Source organism: Clarias gariepinus, chromosome 28, assembly GCF_024256425.1.
Source record: "Clarias gariepinus isolate MV-2021 ecotype Netherlands chromosome 28, CGAR_prim_01v2, whole genome shotgun sequence".
Taxonomy (NCBI): domain Eukaryota; kingdom Metazoa; phylum Chordata; class Actinopteri; order Siluriformes; family Clariidae; genus Clarias; species Clarias gariepinus.
The window spans coordinates 1,385,716-1,402,800 of NC_071127.1; the positions used below are offsets into that span (position 1 = coordinate 1,385,716).

At 39.5% G+C, this 17,085-nt stretch overlaps 2 protein-coding genes across 2 annotated transcripts; one reads left to right on the forward strand and one right to left on the reverse strand.

Annotated features, from left to right (window-relative positions):
* Window positions 1–5,626: 5,626 nt before the first annotated feature.
* ndufa6 (NADH:ubiquinone oxidoreductase subunit A6) lies at window positions 5,627–7,080 on the forward strand. The gene is made up of 3 exons (XM_053490311.1): window positions 5,627–5,804; window positions 6,677–6,792; window positions 6,881–7,080. Exons 1-3 carry the CDS (start codon window positions 5,669–5,671, stop codon window positions 7,010–7,012), a joined length of 384 nt encoding a protein of 127 aa, XP_053346286.1. The 5' UTR covers window positions 5,627–5,668; the 3' UTR covers window positions 7,013–7,080.
* A 1,488-nt stretch (window positions 7,081–8,568) lies between these two features.
* LOC128516015 (essential MCU regulator, mitochondrial-like) lies at window positions 8,569–14,875 on the reverse strand. Its single transcript, XM_053490316.1, has 3 exons — window positions 14,703–14,875; window positions 8,889–9,046; window positions 8,569–8,786 (listed from the first exon to the last, which is right to left on the reverse strand). The coding sequence occupies exons 1-2, from the start codon at window positions 14,856–14,858 to the stop codon at window positions 8,909–8,911; spliced, it is 294 nt and encodes a 97-aa protein (XP_053346291.1). The 5' UTR covers window positions 14,859–14,875; the 3' UTR covers window positions 8,569–8,786; window positions 8,889–8,908.
* Window positions 14,876–17,085: the final 2,210 nt, after the last annotated feature.

A 17,085-nucleotide genomic window follows, 5' to 3' on the forward strand; every position in this document is an offset into this window, starting at 1 on the left:
TAAAAAGCTCAGGTTGGAGAGGCTCTAAGATATGATAAACTTCTAGAGTGACATGATGCAGGCCTTCATAAGTCTTAGTAAGTTTTCCAAAGTTTACAAACACCTGGTCGATTAAGCACAGCAACTTACAAAGACTTAGAAAGATTTTTTGATTAAAACTGAAGACTTGTTAAGAGTCATCTTGTTCATTAACGACAGACTTGCAAAGACCTTCTGATTGAAGTTTAAGACTTTCATCACAAAGACTTGGAGAGACCTACACGTCTTCAGTTCCTCAGCTCAGAGAGGGTTTCTGCCACACAGAGCTCTAGAACATTTTATTAGTGTTGTGTTAACTCTCAGTTCGCCCCGGTGACGTGTTACAGGATGAGGTGTAAGTTTTATTGCTCCTGTTTACAGTTATAACTTCCTCATTTACTACTTTGTAAAGGAAACGGTTGTCTTATATAGTAGCATGTAGCGGTGCATTCTGGGTAAGGCTGATGAAGTAACACAGTACCGTGTCTCAGAGGAGGTGTTAGAGTTAGGAGCAGTGTTGGGACAAGGTTCTGAGGGAGTGGGCAGTGTTTATAGGGTGTATTGGAGAGGTGTGAGAGGGATCAGTGTTCACACACACACCAGATGTGAGGACAGTGTTCACCAAGAGAGAGAGAGGGAGCGCTGTAGTGCCACAGAGATAACGCACCAAAACGTTGCTTCAATGAGCCAAAGTTACTTTATCTTTTTTTGTAAGCTAAAACTGGAACTTTATTGAAATTGTCTTTTTTGTATTTAAAGTTGCATCTGTAAAAATAATGTTTCTTAGTATCAATAAAATGGTCATTATGTTTTACCTCGTCTCGTCTTCATTGACAGAGTGAGATAAACATCTGGGGTGTCTCTCAAATCACAGACCTAACATTACACACACACACTGAACGCTGACATGAATTACATTCTCATTACTGTAGAACCTGTCAAAGAGGGATGTGATATATTAGTGCTCTGGTAAACAGTCAGCTGCTGAGGGTGATGGATACAGAAGGAAATGGACAAATGTAAGGTTCATAGCCTGTCTGGACCGGTACCACAGAAGCTCCTATAGCGAACTTCCAGAAAACTGATCGCTGAAATAATGTCAGAGTATTAAGTACACAAAAGCTGGGTTTAAATACACATGGAATTTTAGGAGAAAATGAGAAATGTTAGGAAGCAACAGACAACCATGGGTTTAGTTTTGGTTTTTGCTGTAAGGTCGAAGATATTTTGTTTTCTGGGTCTCATTTTAAAGGACAATGGCACTATGAGAACATTGGGTGAACGTTGATTTGATGACTCGATAGTAAATCTGAGTGGTACCTTAACTACAAGCAGGGTTACCTCAGTCGTTAAGGTGTTGGACTCCTGCTCGGAAGGTCTCAAGTTAAAAAAAACAAAACAACAGCACTACCAAGTTGCCACTGTTGGGCACTTGAGCAAAGTCCTTAACCCTCAAATGATCAGAATTATAATGAGATGAAATGTAAATCTGGATTTCAAAATGAATGAGTAGTCTCAGAGAAGGTGGATTGAACAGTCGAGGAACATTCCAGTGAAACTGAATGCATTATAGTGCATTATATAAAAAGTGCTTTAAAAGTCAAAACTTGATCTTCAAGCTCCAGAACCCCTTTTTTCCTATTGCTGTACACCTTGGGGGTTGTGGAGCTGCCTGGAACACCCTCCAGCCTTCATGCACCTTCCACAACACTTGTCCTGCCTGTTTTTCCTGAAATGTCTACACCTAAAGTCTGAATGGGACTTGAACCAGCGACTTCTCAACCTAGAGGTGACACTTATCAATATGAGCTACAGGATCACATATAAATGAACACTTCTATGGAGAATTCCACCTTCATATACTTAACCTAGAACGACTCGAACAAATGACAGCACACACCATAGACTGAGGCACTAACCGCTACACCTCTGCAGGACTGGGTGGGGTTTGTGCTTATTGAAGTTTTATCTTTTTTTGCCTAAAGTAAAAACACACTTGAACTAGCGACATCACAAACCAGAAGCCATGACGCTAAACATTAGGCTGTGTTGCTGCTTACTGGATTTTTGTCTTCATAAATAATTCATATGTTTATCCTATGATGGAGTCCTGGCTGGGGTTCACACTAGCAACGTCTTCACCCAGAGGTGATGTTCAGTATATCCACATTAGCTACAGAATCTCACACTTGCACCATGTGTTATAGAACTTTCACCTTTATTCAATTCAATTTTATTTGTATAGCGCTTTTAACAATTGAAAATGTCACAAAGCAGCTTTACACAATCAAAAGAATGATTTAAGTTTGTATGAAATGTGAATGTGTATGAATCAAAATGATCAGATTGGTCCTGATGAACAAGCCAAGGACAACGGCGACAGTGGCAAGGAAAAACTCCCTGAGATGGAAATAAGAAAAAAAACTGACTCAACAGGGAACCCATGCTCATTTGGGTTATAAACCCTGAAACACACAGCCTCGAACCAGGGACGTCACACACCAGAGACTGCGACAGGAACTGCTACAACACTGCAGAACTTTACTCTAAGTCAACCATAAAGATGAAATGTTTAGCAGGAGAGGAGCTGGTCGAGGTTAAGTGCTAATCACTTCCATGTACAGTATGTTCTCTCAGTAACAGGAAGTGTAGATCTGAGAGCACTGCTAACCAACACACACTCTATATCTGTGTGCTGCTGTGTGCAAGTTTAATTCGTTTGGGAAATTGTTCCAAATAACACATAAGGGGTTTGGGTAAATGACTTAACCAGAAGTCTATACTTTATCTAACAGCTTACTGCTGAGGAACACAGATAGAAAGCAGATACATTAATGAGTTTTATGTATGTCTGAACATCATGAAACCAACAGAAAACACCTGGTCTTGTTCTGGAATGTTCTTGTTTAAGCCTCTGTGGGACGTTCTGGACAAACAAGTCTGATCCATGGAGACCACACACAGCAGGAGTACTGGAGCACGACAAAACATGTTTATTATCATCCATCAGTCCCATCCTCAGCTCTCTCTCCTGGGTTGTTTGTGATTCCGTCCACTCATTAGGTATACAACAGGAACTGAAAGAGAAATCCAAACATGGGCCTCAATAATACACTGTACAAAAACTATTTTGTCTACACACCAGTGTGTACACAAGGATTTTACTCATAGATGGTCTGTAAGACCCTGGGAGTGGACACATGGGTGCTGGAGTTCTCATCAGTATGAAGGAACCGGGAAATTATCTGGACATAATGTAAACAAGATAATGCCATACGTCATATATTATTTGTTTCTTCATTCAGTTCATCATCCCTCAATGATGGTTGCTTTGACATAACTGCAACAGTCACTGCTATAAGAGGAAGTTACATTGGTGAGAACTCAAACCTACCCAGTGATGAGGAGAACATGTAAACCCTAAACACACAAACAGAGAACAGGATACAAACCCCACCCCTGAAGGTGTGAGGTGAGAGAGTTGACTGCTAAGTCCCTGGACTGTGATCACATACCACTGTAAACAAGTTACATAACAGTGCTGTCTGTCTGCTTAATATCACCTTCTGTCCATGTTGGTGTAGAGCGAAAAAGAGATGAGTGTGTACTAGTCAAACAATACCTTAAATCCCAAACAGGTGATATTCAGATGCTGTTATGTAAAGATGATGGCAAAACTATTATAAGAAGTCACCTGGAGGAAAAAACAGTGTGTCAAAAATACTGGGGTATAATTGATACAAAGAAATGATGTAGAGGGAAAAGGATGTTATTACTCATCTAAGGATTACATGGGAAGTAATCAAACCCTTTAGACAGCAGAGGAATGGTGTGTGTGTGTGTGTGTGTGTGTGTGTGTGTGTGTGTGTGTGTGTTACTGGAATGTAGAGCGTAGGAGGAAAAAAAGAGGAGAGTTAAAGACATAAAGTAAAACTCCAGGTTTAACCTTGACTGTAGCAGGAGGAGTCAGGTCTCCTGGAGTGTGCGCTGTATAAACCCCAGGCATGTGGTCCTGGTGATAGTTTATGAAATTTATCAAATTATTATAATTTGTTTTGTGAAACACATGCTTGTGTTCTGAGATGTTATAAAACATTGTAAAATATTATAAAATATTTAACTTGTAATACGTTACGAGACAAATAAAAATACATTGTATTTTATTGGATATTACTCACTTACACATTATCTATACCACTCACTTACTCACTCATGTTCTATACCACTTTATCCTGTATTTAGGGTCACGGGGCGGAGCCTATCCCAGGAGACTTGGGGCATGAGACAGGGTACACCCAGAACAGGGTGCCAATCCACCGCAGGGCACACGTACACACACTACGGGCAATATGGGAACACGAGTTAGCCCAATCTGCATGTCTGTGGACTGTGGGAGGAAACCGGAGTACCTGGAGGAAACCCACCAAGCACGAGAACATGCAAACTCCACACACACAGACCCTGAGGTGGGAATCGAACCCAGACCCTAGAGGTGCAAGGCAACAGTGCTAACCACAAAGTCATGGTCCTGCCTTTGAATAATACTGTTAAAAAAAAAATCTATTTAGTGATTTCTGTAATTAAATGTGTATTAACAAATTACTCACAATCTATTTACTTTTTATTTAATTACTTGCATAAATCCTGACTGGAACTATAGCGAGACATGAGACAGAAACACCGCGTCTCACTGACTTCCTGTCCGAGTTCTACAGTGGACACGACCCCTGACCTGTCTGTGACCTTTCACCCTATTACCGTCTCTGATACTGAACTGTAAATGCACTGCGTTTCTCACACAACCTGTCTGAGTGTGTGTGTGTGTGTGTGTGGTGCATTCTAAAAACTTCCAAAACACACACGCACACACACGCACACACACACACACACACACACACAATATTTATCATTTATCCATGTTCTAGATTAATAGTAACTGAATTGTGTTTGTATTGAATTGGAAAAAAATGCATTTAGTCATTTTTTTAATTAAAACATTCTACAGTCAATACCAGTCAATAGTTTGGACACACCTTCATACACACACCTTGGACACACTATACAATAACAGGTGGAATGATGTAATTGGGTAAAAATAGAACGGACAGTCATCAGTGTCCATAAACTGTGGGAACATGTTTCATTACCCTTCATCATCCAGCGCTGGTCTGTGTACAGTACAGTACAGTACATATGAATGAGATGACTCAGTTTAAATCATAAGACTCATCATCATCATCATCATCATCATCATCATCACATGTTAACTGTAATTGTGGTAATCAGTGCTGAAGTGAACAAGCTAACCATAACCATGATAAAGTGGGTTAAGACCTACAGTGTGTGCGAGAATCTTCAGCAGGAAGGGAAGAGCGAGACTTCCGTCTCACACTAAAGTTCATTTAGACTCACAGCCTCGTATTAGTGGATAATGTAGAAACACACTATATTACAAGGGGTGTACAAACTTATGAGTAGTATCGTCACCAGTCAGTGTGTTTATGTAAAACCTGAGGGAGAGATTATACAGGGAGATGTTACTCCTCCTCAGTCCAGTAGGCGGCACCCGAGATCCGCCGATTAAACTCAACATCAGCAGCAGCAGCAGAAGAAGAAGCGGAAGCCGGAAGTGCTGGTTGTCGGAGTAAAGATGGCGTCGTGTGCTGCTGCTCGGACCGCCGGGGCCGCGCGCGCCGTGAAGCCGATCCTCAGCCGCGATGTGGACGAGGCCAAGCGGCGCGCGAGGGAGCTGTACCGGGCCTGGTACCGGGAGGCACCGAACACCGGTACCACAGGGTTTATAACACTTAATTATAGTGATGATGATAATAAACACAGCGGCTCAAGGTCGAGCTAGGCTAAGCTAACGGGGGCAGAGGGGGCCAAAAGTTTTGAGAACGACACGAGTATAAATTTGCACATTAAAGTTGTGCTGCTTCAGTGTGTGTAGGTCTGTGTGTCAGATGTGACTCTGGTCTACTGAGGTAGAATTACAAGTATTTCATTAGTGTTAAAGGCCTGTATTGTCTGTTACATGATGTTTATATACAGACTCAGTGTTTACACTGTTGATCTTCTACACTTCACTCTGACATGATGTCAATCATCTCCTGATCCTCACACTGACTGGTGGTGCAGCCCATCATTACGTTATCACTGTTTGGAGGTTATCTGTGTTTGTGTTTGTCCTCCTGCCTCCTGCACAGGTTCTCACTGAGATTACGGGCTGTGGAGTTTCCTGGACGTGGACATAAAATCTCCATGTTTTGTTCCCCGAGACACTCAGTTATGTCTTTAGCCTCATGGTGAGGAGATCCATCATGCTGGACAAGACATTGTTCATCACCAAACTGTTCTTGCATGGTTGTGAGATGTTTCTCTCAGAGGATGTTTTTGTACTTTATTATACCAGAGTAACATCTGACAAAAAGATCTAAGAACACACAAGCAGCAAAACTTTAATGTTAAAATTTATATTCGTGTCATTCCCAAAACTTCTGGTCCCGGCTGTTTGTGTAGCACGAGCTGGACGTATCCTTGTAAATAAGTTGTTGCTATGAAAATAGTAGGTTTAGAGAAACTATCAACTCCTTCTAAGTAATCAGACCTCACGAGCTGGTGGAGTAAATAGTTATTAAACTGTGTGTGTGTGTTTCAGTGGCGACGTATCAGCTGGACATCACGGCACGTCAGGCACGAGACAAAGTGAGAGAGATGTTCAATAAGAACAAACACGTCCGGGACCCGCGCGTCATCGACATGCTCGTCATCAAGGTAGCGTGTTTGTGTGTGTTGTTAGCATGAAACTTTTTTTTTTGTTTGTTTTTGTAGTGAAACACAAATTTGCCGTGTGTGTCCTCAGGGTAAGATGGACTTGGAGGAGACCATTAACGTATGGAAACAGAAGACTCACATCATGCGCTACTTCCACGAGTCGGAGGCGCCACGTCCCACTGACTTCCTGTCTAAGTTCTACAGCGGAAATGACCCTTGACCTGTTTGTAACCCTTAACCTCATTACCTTTTCTGATTCTGAACTGTAAATACACTGCGTTACGCTCACACAGCGTGTCTGAGTCGTTTCTCCTGTGTGTGTGTATGTGTGTGTGTGTGAGAGAGGGAGAGAGAGTGGGAGATCAGTGACTGGTGTAAAGTTCCTGCATTCTCAGAACACATCGTCATCTTACAGTCCTGTGAAAAACTTTTTGCCCCCCCCCCTTAAATTGAGGTACACACCTGCATGAAGAAGTGCTTGTTAAGCGACCGAGTGTGGCATTACTTTCTCAGTACAGAGATCGAATGCTTAGATGTCACATTTAGAAGAGTTCGTACCAGAACACCACAATGTGTTACTAGAGAACTGTCAATCACATCATCAGCCACGCCCTGTTTATCACCAAACCTATTAACTCCTATTAAATGTGTTCATCACAAGGAAAATTTTAAAATAAGTAAAGATATAAAAACATAAGGAGACTATTCTATAATAACAATTAGCTGTGCGGTAATTTAATTTAATGAAGTTTATCTTTGTCTCCGCTCACTGACATGGGAAGGGGCGGGGTTATAGTGTTTTATCTCAGTTAGCCATTAGAGGGCAGCAGAGACGCCTTGGTATGTTTCATCGCAGTCAGCCACTAGAGGGCAGCAGAGACACTTTGGATTGCAGTTATTGTAACTTGACACAGTTTCAGAGAGAAATAAAGGGTCACTTTGTTAGAGGTCAAAGGTGTTAGCATGTTAAATGTATTACACACACACTCCTCCACTTTTGAGGGTTTACAGACTGAAGTGATTTACTGTGAAACCACACTTTGAGCATCATGAGTGTAAATGATGGTCTTTCGGCTGCTCACATCAAGGCGTCACCACACTGACAAGCTTGGCACAGGTTTTATTCCGGTTGTCCATCCTGACACAAGCCATGACATTTTTTCTGGGCTTGGGACCGGCTGGGAATCGAACCCAGGCCTTTTGCTATTATTATTAATATCTATATTCATATGATATTAATATTATAATTATTCCAATATTATATCTCAATAAAATATGTAATACAACATTATATATAATAATACAATATTACATACAATATATTAGATTTCTGTATTAATTTGTTCAATATTTACCAGTGCTCTTGGGTCATATTTAGTGTATTCTTTTAAGGTTTTCAAAGTGTGCAATATGGTACTTACAGTTTTAGGACTCTTTATTTTATTCTATTCTATTTTATTTTACTTTATTTATTAATTTTTAGTTATTTATTATTTTCCTTTCTACAGGATAACAACTGTGAGCAACTGTAACCAAAAATGAGGAATTTCCCTCTGGGATTATAAAGGGTCACTTTTGATAAAGAATCTTGAGCATTGCAGGTGAAAAACCTACTGTACCACTGAGCCACAAGTGTGCATGATGTCTGGGGGAGTGGTCCGTTGTTGTCTGATGTCTGCGTGTGTGTGTGTGTGTGTGATACATTTAACATATTGACACTTGTCAATTCTTAAAATATACACACACACATACAGGTTGAGTTTCTTCCAGTGTTTGCTTTATTATTATTATTATTATTATTTATACAGTGCATGCAGACAGGAAGAGCTGTTCACATTTCACACATACACACACACACAGCTCTTTAAACACATTCTCACACACACTCACACATTCACACTCCAGTGTTGGATTGAGATGAACCAGGAGAGCCTTGATATCTGAAATGTTGCCCGACGTCCAACGTGCAGGAATTGTACCGCAAGCTTACACACCTACACACACACACCTGTATGTTTATTCACATTCAGTATTGCTTTGTGAATATAAATGATAATAATCATAATAAAAATAGGAGTATAATTCAGTGATCTCACCTGGGTGTGCGTGTGTGTGTTTAATCATCATCATCGTCATCCTCAGGGACGAAGATGTCGTGCTCCTCCAGCAGAGCTGCAAAGTTCTTACTGATCAGAGTGCCGATGTACAGGAAGGGGATCACGACCACAGTGATGCGGAACATACCGAACGCCGTCTGCAGAGAGAGAGAGAGAGATACACACACACACACTCATGATCATCATCATCATCAGGACATCACTGTGTGTGAGTGTGTGTGTGTGTGAATGTGTATAAAACCCAGAGCTGGTTAAAGCCATTTGAGTAGAGTTGTGTCACATCACCACTAGGGGGAGACACTGAGTAAATAAACAGGAAATAATAACACTGATCATTTCGGGGGGTCGGCCAAGATGGCGTCCGTATAAGTCGCACTTCTGCTGTCTCTATCAAACTTCGTGCAAGACTTGATCTTATTTTGCCTTCCTTCATGTTTGGAGTCGTTGGTGCAAATGTATATGTATTCTGAATAATTGTGTGGCATTTTTTGAGCCGGAACAGTGAATCTTTGCCACTTTTTTTTGTCGAAGAGAACGTGTGTAACGTTAGTTGTCTCCTAAGCACGCTGGTGTTTGAAACATACGCAGAAAATTCTGAAAGGATGGTGGATGCGGTGAAACGCGTGCATGACTATGCCAAATCTACTCCCGAAGACGATGCGAGCATGGACTGTATGCCACTTTTAGATACCCCAATCAACAGCCCTCTTACGAAAGTGCGGCGGCAAACTTCTGAACCTTCGAACGCAGCTATCCTGGAGGCGATCGAGAGGCTAGGAAAAAAGCAAGATATCTTCATGGAGAAGTTACTGGAAATCGAAAGGTCGGTTACTTCTAATTCGACCCTGATATCTGAACTTGCCATTAAAATTGATTCAGCTACCGACAAAACGGAGAGAGTGGAAGTTAAAACTAACGAGCTGAGTGCTCAAGTAGCATCTGTAATTGCCGAAAACAAACAGCTATGGGAAAAAGTTGACGAACTGGATGCATACAAAAGACGATGGAATTTGAAGATCGCTGGTGTCCCTGAGGAGGCTGGAGAAAATGTGAAATTGATCGCTATGGATATTTTCTCTCGAATTTCGCCGGGGTTGAGGGATGGTCTTCAGTCCTCCATTGATGTTGCACACAGACTCGGGCAGAGAGATGCAGACGCGTTTCCACGGCGGATTATTGTGCAGTTTTTGTCACGTACCCATCGGGATCGCATTTGGTTGGACTCCAAAAATTCTGAAGTCCTCAGGCAGAAAGGTATCAAAATCACAGAAGACCTGACACAACGAGCGAGAGAGGCACGGAATAAGCTGTGGCCACTTGTAAGTCAAGCCAGGAAAGAAGGAAAACGAGCTGGGTTCAAGGGCTCGTTCGCCATTATTGATGGAAAGAAGCTTACAGCGGATATGTGAATCATGTTAACGTTTTCCTTTAATCTCGTCGGAGGATTGAATATTGACTCTGACTGTACTCTACAGGTGTTGTAAACTTCTGGTAAAGAAGATTTTTGAGGTTTTTTCCTTTTATCAAGGCTCTTTCCTTTGAATATATCAGGATACAAGATTGATGCTGGTTTATGGAAGGTTAAAAAAAAGATAGGTTTTGCACTTTAAACCTTTTTTGCTAAGTTAACTCTTTCGCCTTAGGGCAGATTGTTCTTGTTCTTTCTATGTGTTTAAATTGTTCTTGTTTTTCTCTAAATGTTCGGGGGATTCGTGACCTTACTAAACGAAAAGCCTTATTTTCATTTTGTAATTCTAATAGAAGAGATGTTTATTTTTTACAGGAAACTCATTCTAGTGTTAATGATGAATCTTTTTGGTCATCACAGTGGGGAGGTAAAGTTTTATTTTCACATGGGTCTACTCATTCTGGGGGAGTTTTGATTTTATTTAATTATAACTTTAATGGCAAAATTCTTGAGTCACATTTTTCTCTAGAGGGCAGATGGATAATAGCTATAGTTCAATCCAGAGAGGCTGTTTTTATTTTATGTAATATATATGGCTTTAACAATTCAAAGTCAAACGAAGCTCTTTTATTAAACGTTATCTAACAAATTGGCTTCTTTAAAATTAAAATTTCCCTCAGCAGCTGTTATTATGGGAGGAGATTTCAATGAGGCCCCTGATCTGCATTTAGATAGATTCCCCCCGAGACTCAATGTCAATAATTTTAATTTACTTATAAATGATCTCTGCAGTAGCCTTGATTTGTTAGATGCTTACAGACACGTCCATGGAAACAATATTTCCTCATTTACATGGTTTAAAGCAGACTTGTCTCAAAAATCTAGAATAGATCTCTGGCTTATATCTGACTGGCTTATTCCCTTTATTAACTCTTGTACCATTTCACATGCTCCTTTAACAGATCATGCTTATATCGATCTTGAAATTTCAGAGAATCAAAATAGTTCTAAGAGACATCCAGGATACTGGAAACTAAATACTACTTTTTTACAAAACCCTCTTTATTGCTCAGGTATAAAGGACATAATTGAAACATTTAAAGGTAATACAGGCTCTGCTACTGCAAATTGGGAACTTTTTAAGTATGAGTGTCGGAGATTCTCTATACGGTTTGGCAAACGGTTTTCTAAGGAAAAGGAGTTGAGAAGCTCTGCAATTATAAAGGATATAAATAATATTTTATGTTTGTCCTCCCCTAGTGATCAGGACAAGGAGAAGTTATACTTACTGAAGGAAGATCTCGATGCTCTTCATGCAGAAAAGGCTAAAGGTGCTTTTGTTAGATCAAGAGCAAAGTGGTTAGAATTTGGAGAGAGGAATTCGACATATTTTTTCAATTTAGAAAAAAGAGGGGGGGAATTGAAAAAAATTTCAACTCTTGATATCAATGGTGTTCTTATTTCTGATGAGGCCAAAATTTCAAAATTTGTAGCTGACTTTTATCAGCAACTTTATACCTCTTACTTTCATTCTGATTCCTCTAAGCAATTTTTTTCTAAGGTGGAGCAGTTTATCCCAAATATAAGTGAGAATAGTTATACTGCTTGTGAGGGTGAGATAACTGTGGAGGAGATGGATATTTTAATCACAAAAACTCCTCATAATAAAAGTCCGGGCCCTAATGGTTTACCATTTGAATTTTATCGATCCTTTTGGAACGATATAAAATATTTTATCTTAGATGTCTTTAAAGAGTGTTTAGACCGTGGTGAGTTAGCTGAATCCATGAAGCAAGGCATTATAACATTAATACCCAAATCAAATAAAGATAAAAAATTCTTAGATAATTGGCGCCCTATAACTTTGCTTAATTCTGATTATAAATTATTAGCTGCTTTATATGCAAGAAGATTAAAACCCTGTTTAGAAGAAGTTATCTCAATCACACAGTCTGGCTTCATGAGGGGTCGGCACATATCAAATAATATTCCCCTTGTTTTGGATCTTTTAGATTATTCTGAGTTGGTCAATGATGATGCGCTGATTCTATTTTTAGATTTCTATAAGGCGTTTGATACAGTAGAGCATGCCTTTACGTATGAGGCTTTAAGACATTTTGGCTTTGGCCCTAATTTTATGAAAACTGTGCAGACTCTCTATAAAAATATCACTAGTAACGTATCCTTGTCTTCCGGAACTTCTCCACGGTTTGTCATTGGGAGAGGAATTAGGCAAGGATGCCCTGTTTCTCCCTTTTTGTTTTTGTTAGTTGCAGAGCTCCTTAACCTTTATACAATAAATTGTTTGAATATTGAGGGCATTAAAATTGCAGATCGCTCTATTTTAATTAGTCAACTTGCAGACGATACTTGCTTATTTCTAAAAGACAAAGGGCAGGTCCCTACTATATTGCAAGCTTTAAAACTCTTTTCGCTTGCCTCTGGCCTCTCTGTTAATCAGTCTAAATCTGAGATTATGACAGTTCATCATTCTGATATGTCAGATGTATGTGGTATTAAAGTAAAACAAACAGTTAGATATCTTGGTATTACAATTACTAAATGTCCTGTTGAGAGAATTGATTCAAATTTTTCTAAGTGTTTGCTTAATGCAAAAACTGTGTTTAATTGCTGGTCTCAGAGGAATTTATCAATCTATGGGCGTGTTCTGCTCTCAAAGGCTGAGGGAATTTCGAGGCTGGTATATCCTGCTCTGTCCTTATATGTCAACCCTAAAATGTGCTCAGATATTGACAGGGCTTTATTTAAGTTTATTTGGAAAAACAAAACGGAGTATGTGAAAAGAAAAACTATTATTAGACCTTTTTCTGAGGGTGGGCTCAATGTGCTTGATTTTAGTACTCTAAATATTATCTTTAAAATCAATTGGATTAAACACTGCTTGTCCCAAAGTAATTCTATATGGTTTTATATCCCCAACCTATTTTTTGAACAGTGTGGTGGATTATCCTTTTTATTATCCTGTGACTTTAAATATAGTAAACTTCCCATAAAATTATCAAACTTTCATAAGCAATCATTAGAAGCATGGAAATTGGCCTTTAAACATAATTTCTCTCCACATTCATGTATACTATGGAATAACCAATTTGTGTTGTCTAGAAACAAGAGTATATTTAAAAAAGAATGGTTTGATAAAGGTATTATATTTCTTTCTGATTTATTGAATGCGAATGGTGAGGTTTATACTTTTCAGGAATTTTTTGCTTTCTCAGGGATTAGAACTACCTGTAGAGAATATAATCTGCTGGTGAAAAGCATTTCCCCTAAATTGCTTTACCTTTTGAGAATACATCTCGGTTATAATTCAGCTGACCGTCAAATCCCAAAGCTTATTATTGGAGGTATTAATATCATGGACTTTAAATGTAATAACTCACATATTAGGAAATATCTTATTCGTGGTGTCAGCTGTTACCCAATTGCACTCAGAAAGTGGAAACAATTCTTCTCCATACCTTCCATTGAGAAAATATGGTCAGCTTCCAATAAATATTTACTCCCAAATAAGGTAAAGGAAGTACACTTTAAGATATTGCACAGGTACTATCCCTGTAACACCTTTATCAACAAGTTTAAAAAAGATGTCTCACCTAAATCTTCATTCTGTAATCTAGAAGATGAAACACTCACTCACTTATTTTGTAAATGTATATATTCTGAAGGCTTTTGGAAACGGATATCTAATTTGATTTTTGATGTGTTTTATAAGATAGTTAAAATAGAGGAATCTATGATCTTTTTTTTGAATTGTAAAACTGGATCAGAGGAAGTTAATAATGCTTTAGAGGTGTTAATCCTCTTTGTGAAGTTTCATATTCATAAGACAAAAATAATGTCTATTACTCCCTCATTTAATTTTTTTTGTAAAAGACCTTAATATTTTTTTTGAATCTTTGACTTCAATCACTAGCAACAAGAAATGTATAAAAACATCTCGAATGTTAAAAAATGTTATGTGTAAGCTGTAAGGTACATGCTGTATACTTGTTATATGTATCCCCCTCTTTGTTTTTGTTTGTTTGTATTGTCTTATATGTTGCTGTTAAATACTGTTGTAAGCTGTTTTGAAAGAATTAATAATAAAAAAAAAAAAAACACTGATCATTTCCCTCACACACACACACACACACACTAATAAGATCAGTAATCCGACACGCTGTGATCTGATTGGTCCACACGACCTCCGCAGTTCCGCCCCTTCAGCCAATCAGCGCTCAGGAGGCGGGAGCTCCTCGGAATACGGGTGTGAATAGTGACGAACTGCACACCCGTATTCCGCTCCAGCTGTCAGACCCAGAACACACACACACACACACACAGTCAGTCAGACGGTTAATAACGGCGGTTTTTCCCGCGCTCACCTTGCGGGGTTTGGGCAGGACGGCCCCGGTGGAGCTGCACACGGCGGTGCGGCACTGAGTCCTCACAGCACCCGGGGCCTCACACACCACAGTCCGCGGAGTCACACACACACCCCGAGCCAGCCTCGAGACCCGACACCACAGCGGAGACGCCATCTTACACACACACACACACACACACACACACACACTGCCCGGGTTGCCAGATCGGGAGGATTTACTGATATGTGCACGAAGTCATTATACAGTACACTAAACCTCTTCTTCAAAAATCTAATTTAGACCCGAATAAAACAACTAATTCTAAACCTTCTGTTTATTTTTAAAATATTAGAAAAAGTAGTATCAGCTCAAATATGCACATTTTTTGCAGGAAAAAACATCCTTGAAGAATTTCAGTCAGGTTTCAGGCCACATCATAGTACAGAAACTGCACTAGTTAAGATTGCAAATGACTTGTTTTTAGCTTCAGACCAAGGCTGCATCTCAATACTAGTCTTACTTGATCTTAGTGCTGCATTCGACAGCATAGATCATAATATTCTCATAGATCGCCTACAAAATCACATAGGTATTCAGGGGCAGGCATTAAAATGGTTTAGATCATACCTGTCTGATCGATACCATTTTGTAGATCTAAATGGAGAACAGTCTGGTGTAATGCCAGTGAAATATGGGGTCCCACAAGGGTCAGTTTTAGGACCTCTGCTGTTCTCAATATACATGCTTCCCTTGGGTAACATCATTAGAAGACATGGGATTAATTTCCATTGTTATGCTACACTGTTGTCTAGGTTAACTGAGTGTGTCCAGGATATAAAAGATTGGATGACCAATAACTTTCTTTTACTAAATTCAGATAAGAGATATTACTTATTGGCCCAAAAACCAGCACATAACAGCTTTCACAATTCAGCCTGCGTTTAGAAGGATGTACTGTTACTACCAGCTCAACAGTAAAAGACCTGGGCATAATATTAGACAGTAACTTGTCCTTTGAAAATCATATTTCCAATATCACAAAAACAGCCTTTTTCCATCTTAGAAATATCGCCAAACTTAGGAGCATCTTATCCGTATCTGATGCAGAAAAGCTAGTTCATGCATTCATGACCTCCAGACTAGACTATTGTAATGCATTACTAGGTGGTTGTCCTGCATCCTCAATAAACAAGCTTCAGTTAGTCCAAAATGCAGCCGCCAGGGTTCTCACCAGATCCAGAAAATATGATCATATAACCCCAATATTATCATCCCTGCACTGGCTACCTGTTCAGTTTAGAATTAATTACAAAATAGTACTACTTACATACAAGGCTTTAAATGGTTTAGCTCCCACATACCTAACCAGTCTTCTGATATGCTATAATACACCACGCTCCTTAAGATCACACAACTCCAGACTCCAGACATATCAAAATCTACAAAAGGGGGTGGAGCATTCTCATATTTAGCTCCAAAGCTTTGGAATAGCCTTCCAGACAATGTTCAGGGCTCAGACACAGTTTCCCAGTTTAAAAGTATACTCAAGACGCATCTCTTTAATCTGGCATAACTTCATACTTCAGTACATCTATCCTGAATGGTAATTATGCTCCCCTTCTGTTCTCTATTTTTCTACCCATCCCGAGGCATCTGGAGATTGTGCCAGCTTCAGTAGAAAAAGGCCAACCCTGCGAGGATCCTGAGGCATCCAAAGAAGAACCAGCTCCAGCTGGATTTTGCTTCATGATGGTTTGGAACTACACATCCTGCTCCTGGGCTCCCGGTGACGCAGACCCCATCTGTCCTCTGCACCTTCTGACTCGTCCCTGTGCTGAACTGGACCTTATGTTAATTTAAAGACCTTCTGTTATATTGTACTTTTAGCTGCATAACACACATGATGGTATATAATATAATCTGTTATCACCCAAATGAGGATGGGTTCCCTGTTGAGTCTGGTTCCTCTCAAGGTTTCTTCCTATTGCCATCTCAGGGAGTTTTTCCTTGCCACTGTCAACCTTGGCTTGATCATCAGGCACAATCTCATTTTCATCTAGACACATTTTTTTTCACACATACACACTTTCATAAATTTTCTTTTAAAATTTTCTTTTCATTTTTGTGAAGCTGCTTTGAGACAATGACCGTTGTTAAAAGCACTATATAAACAAAATTTTATTGAATTAAATTAACAAATAAATAAGCAAACAAGCAAATAAATAAAATAAAAGTTGCGTACATACAGTATATGTTAACGAAGAAACATATTGTCAATATTATTTTCATTCGGCCTTGTGTTAGAAGCTAGTTAGCTTTGTAGCTCATGTTAGCCGTGAACAGAACAACACGGGCTGCTCAGAGGCGATTCAGAATGACTTAGAAGCGGTTACTAAGGATA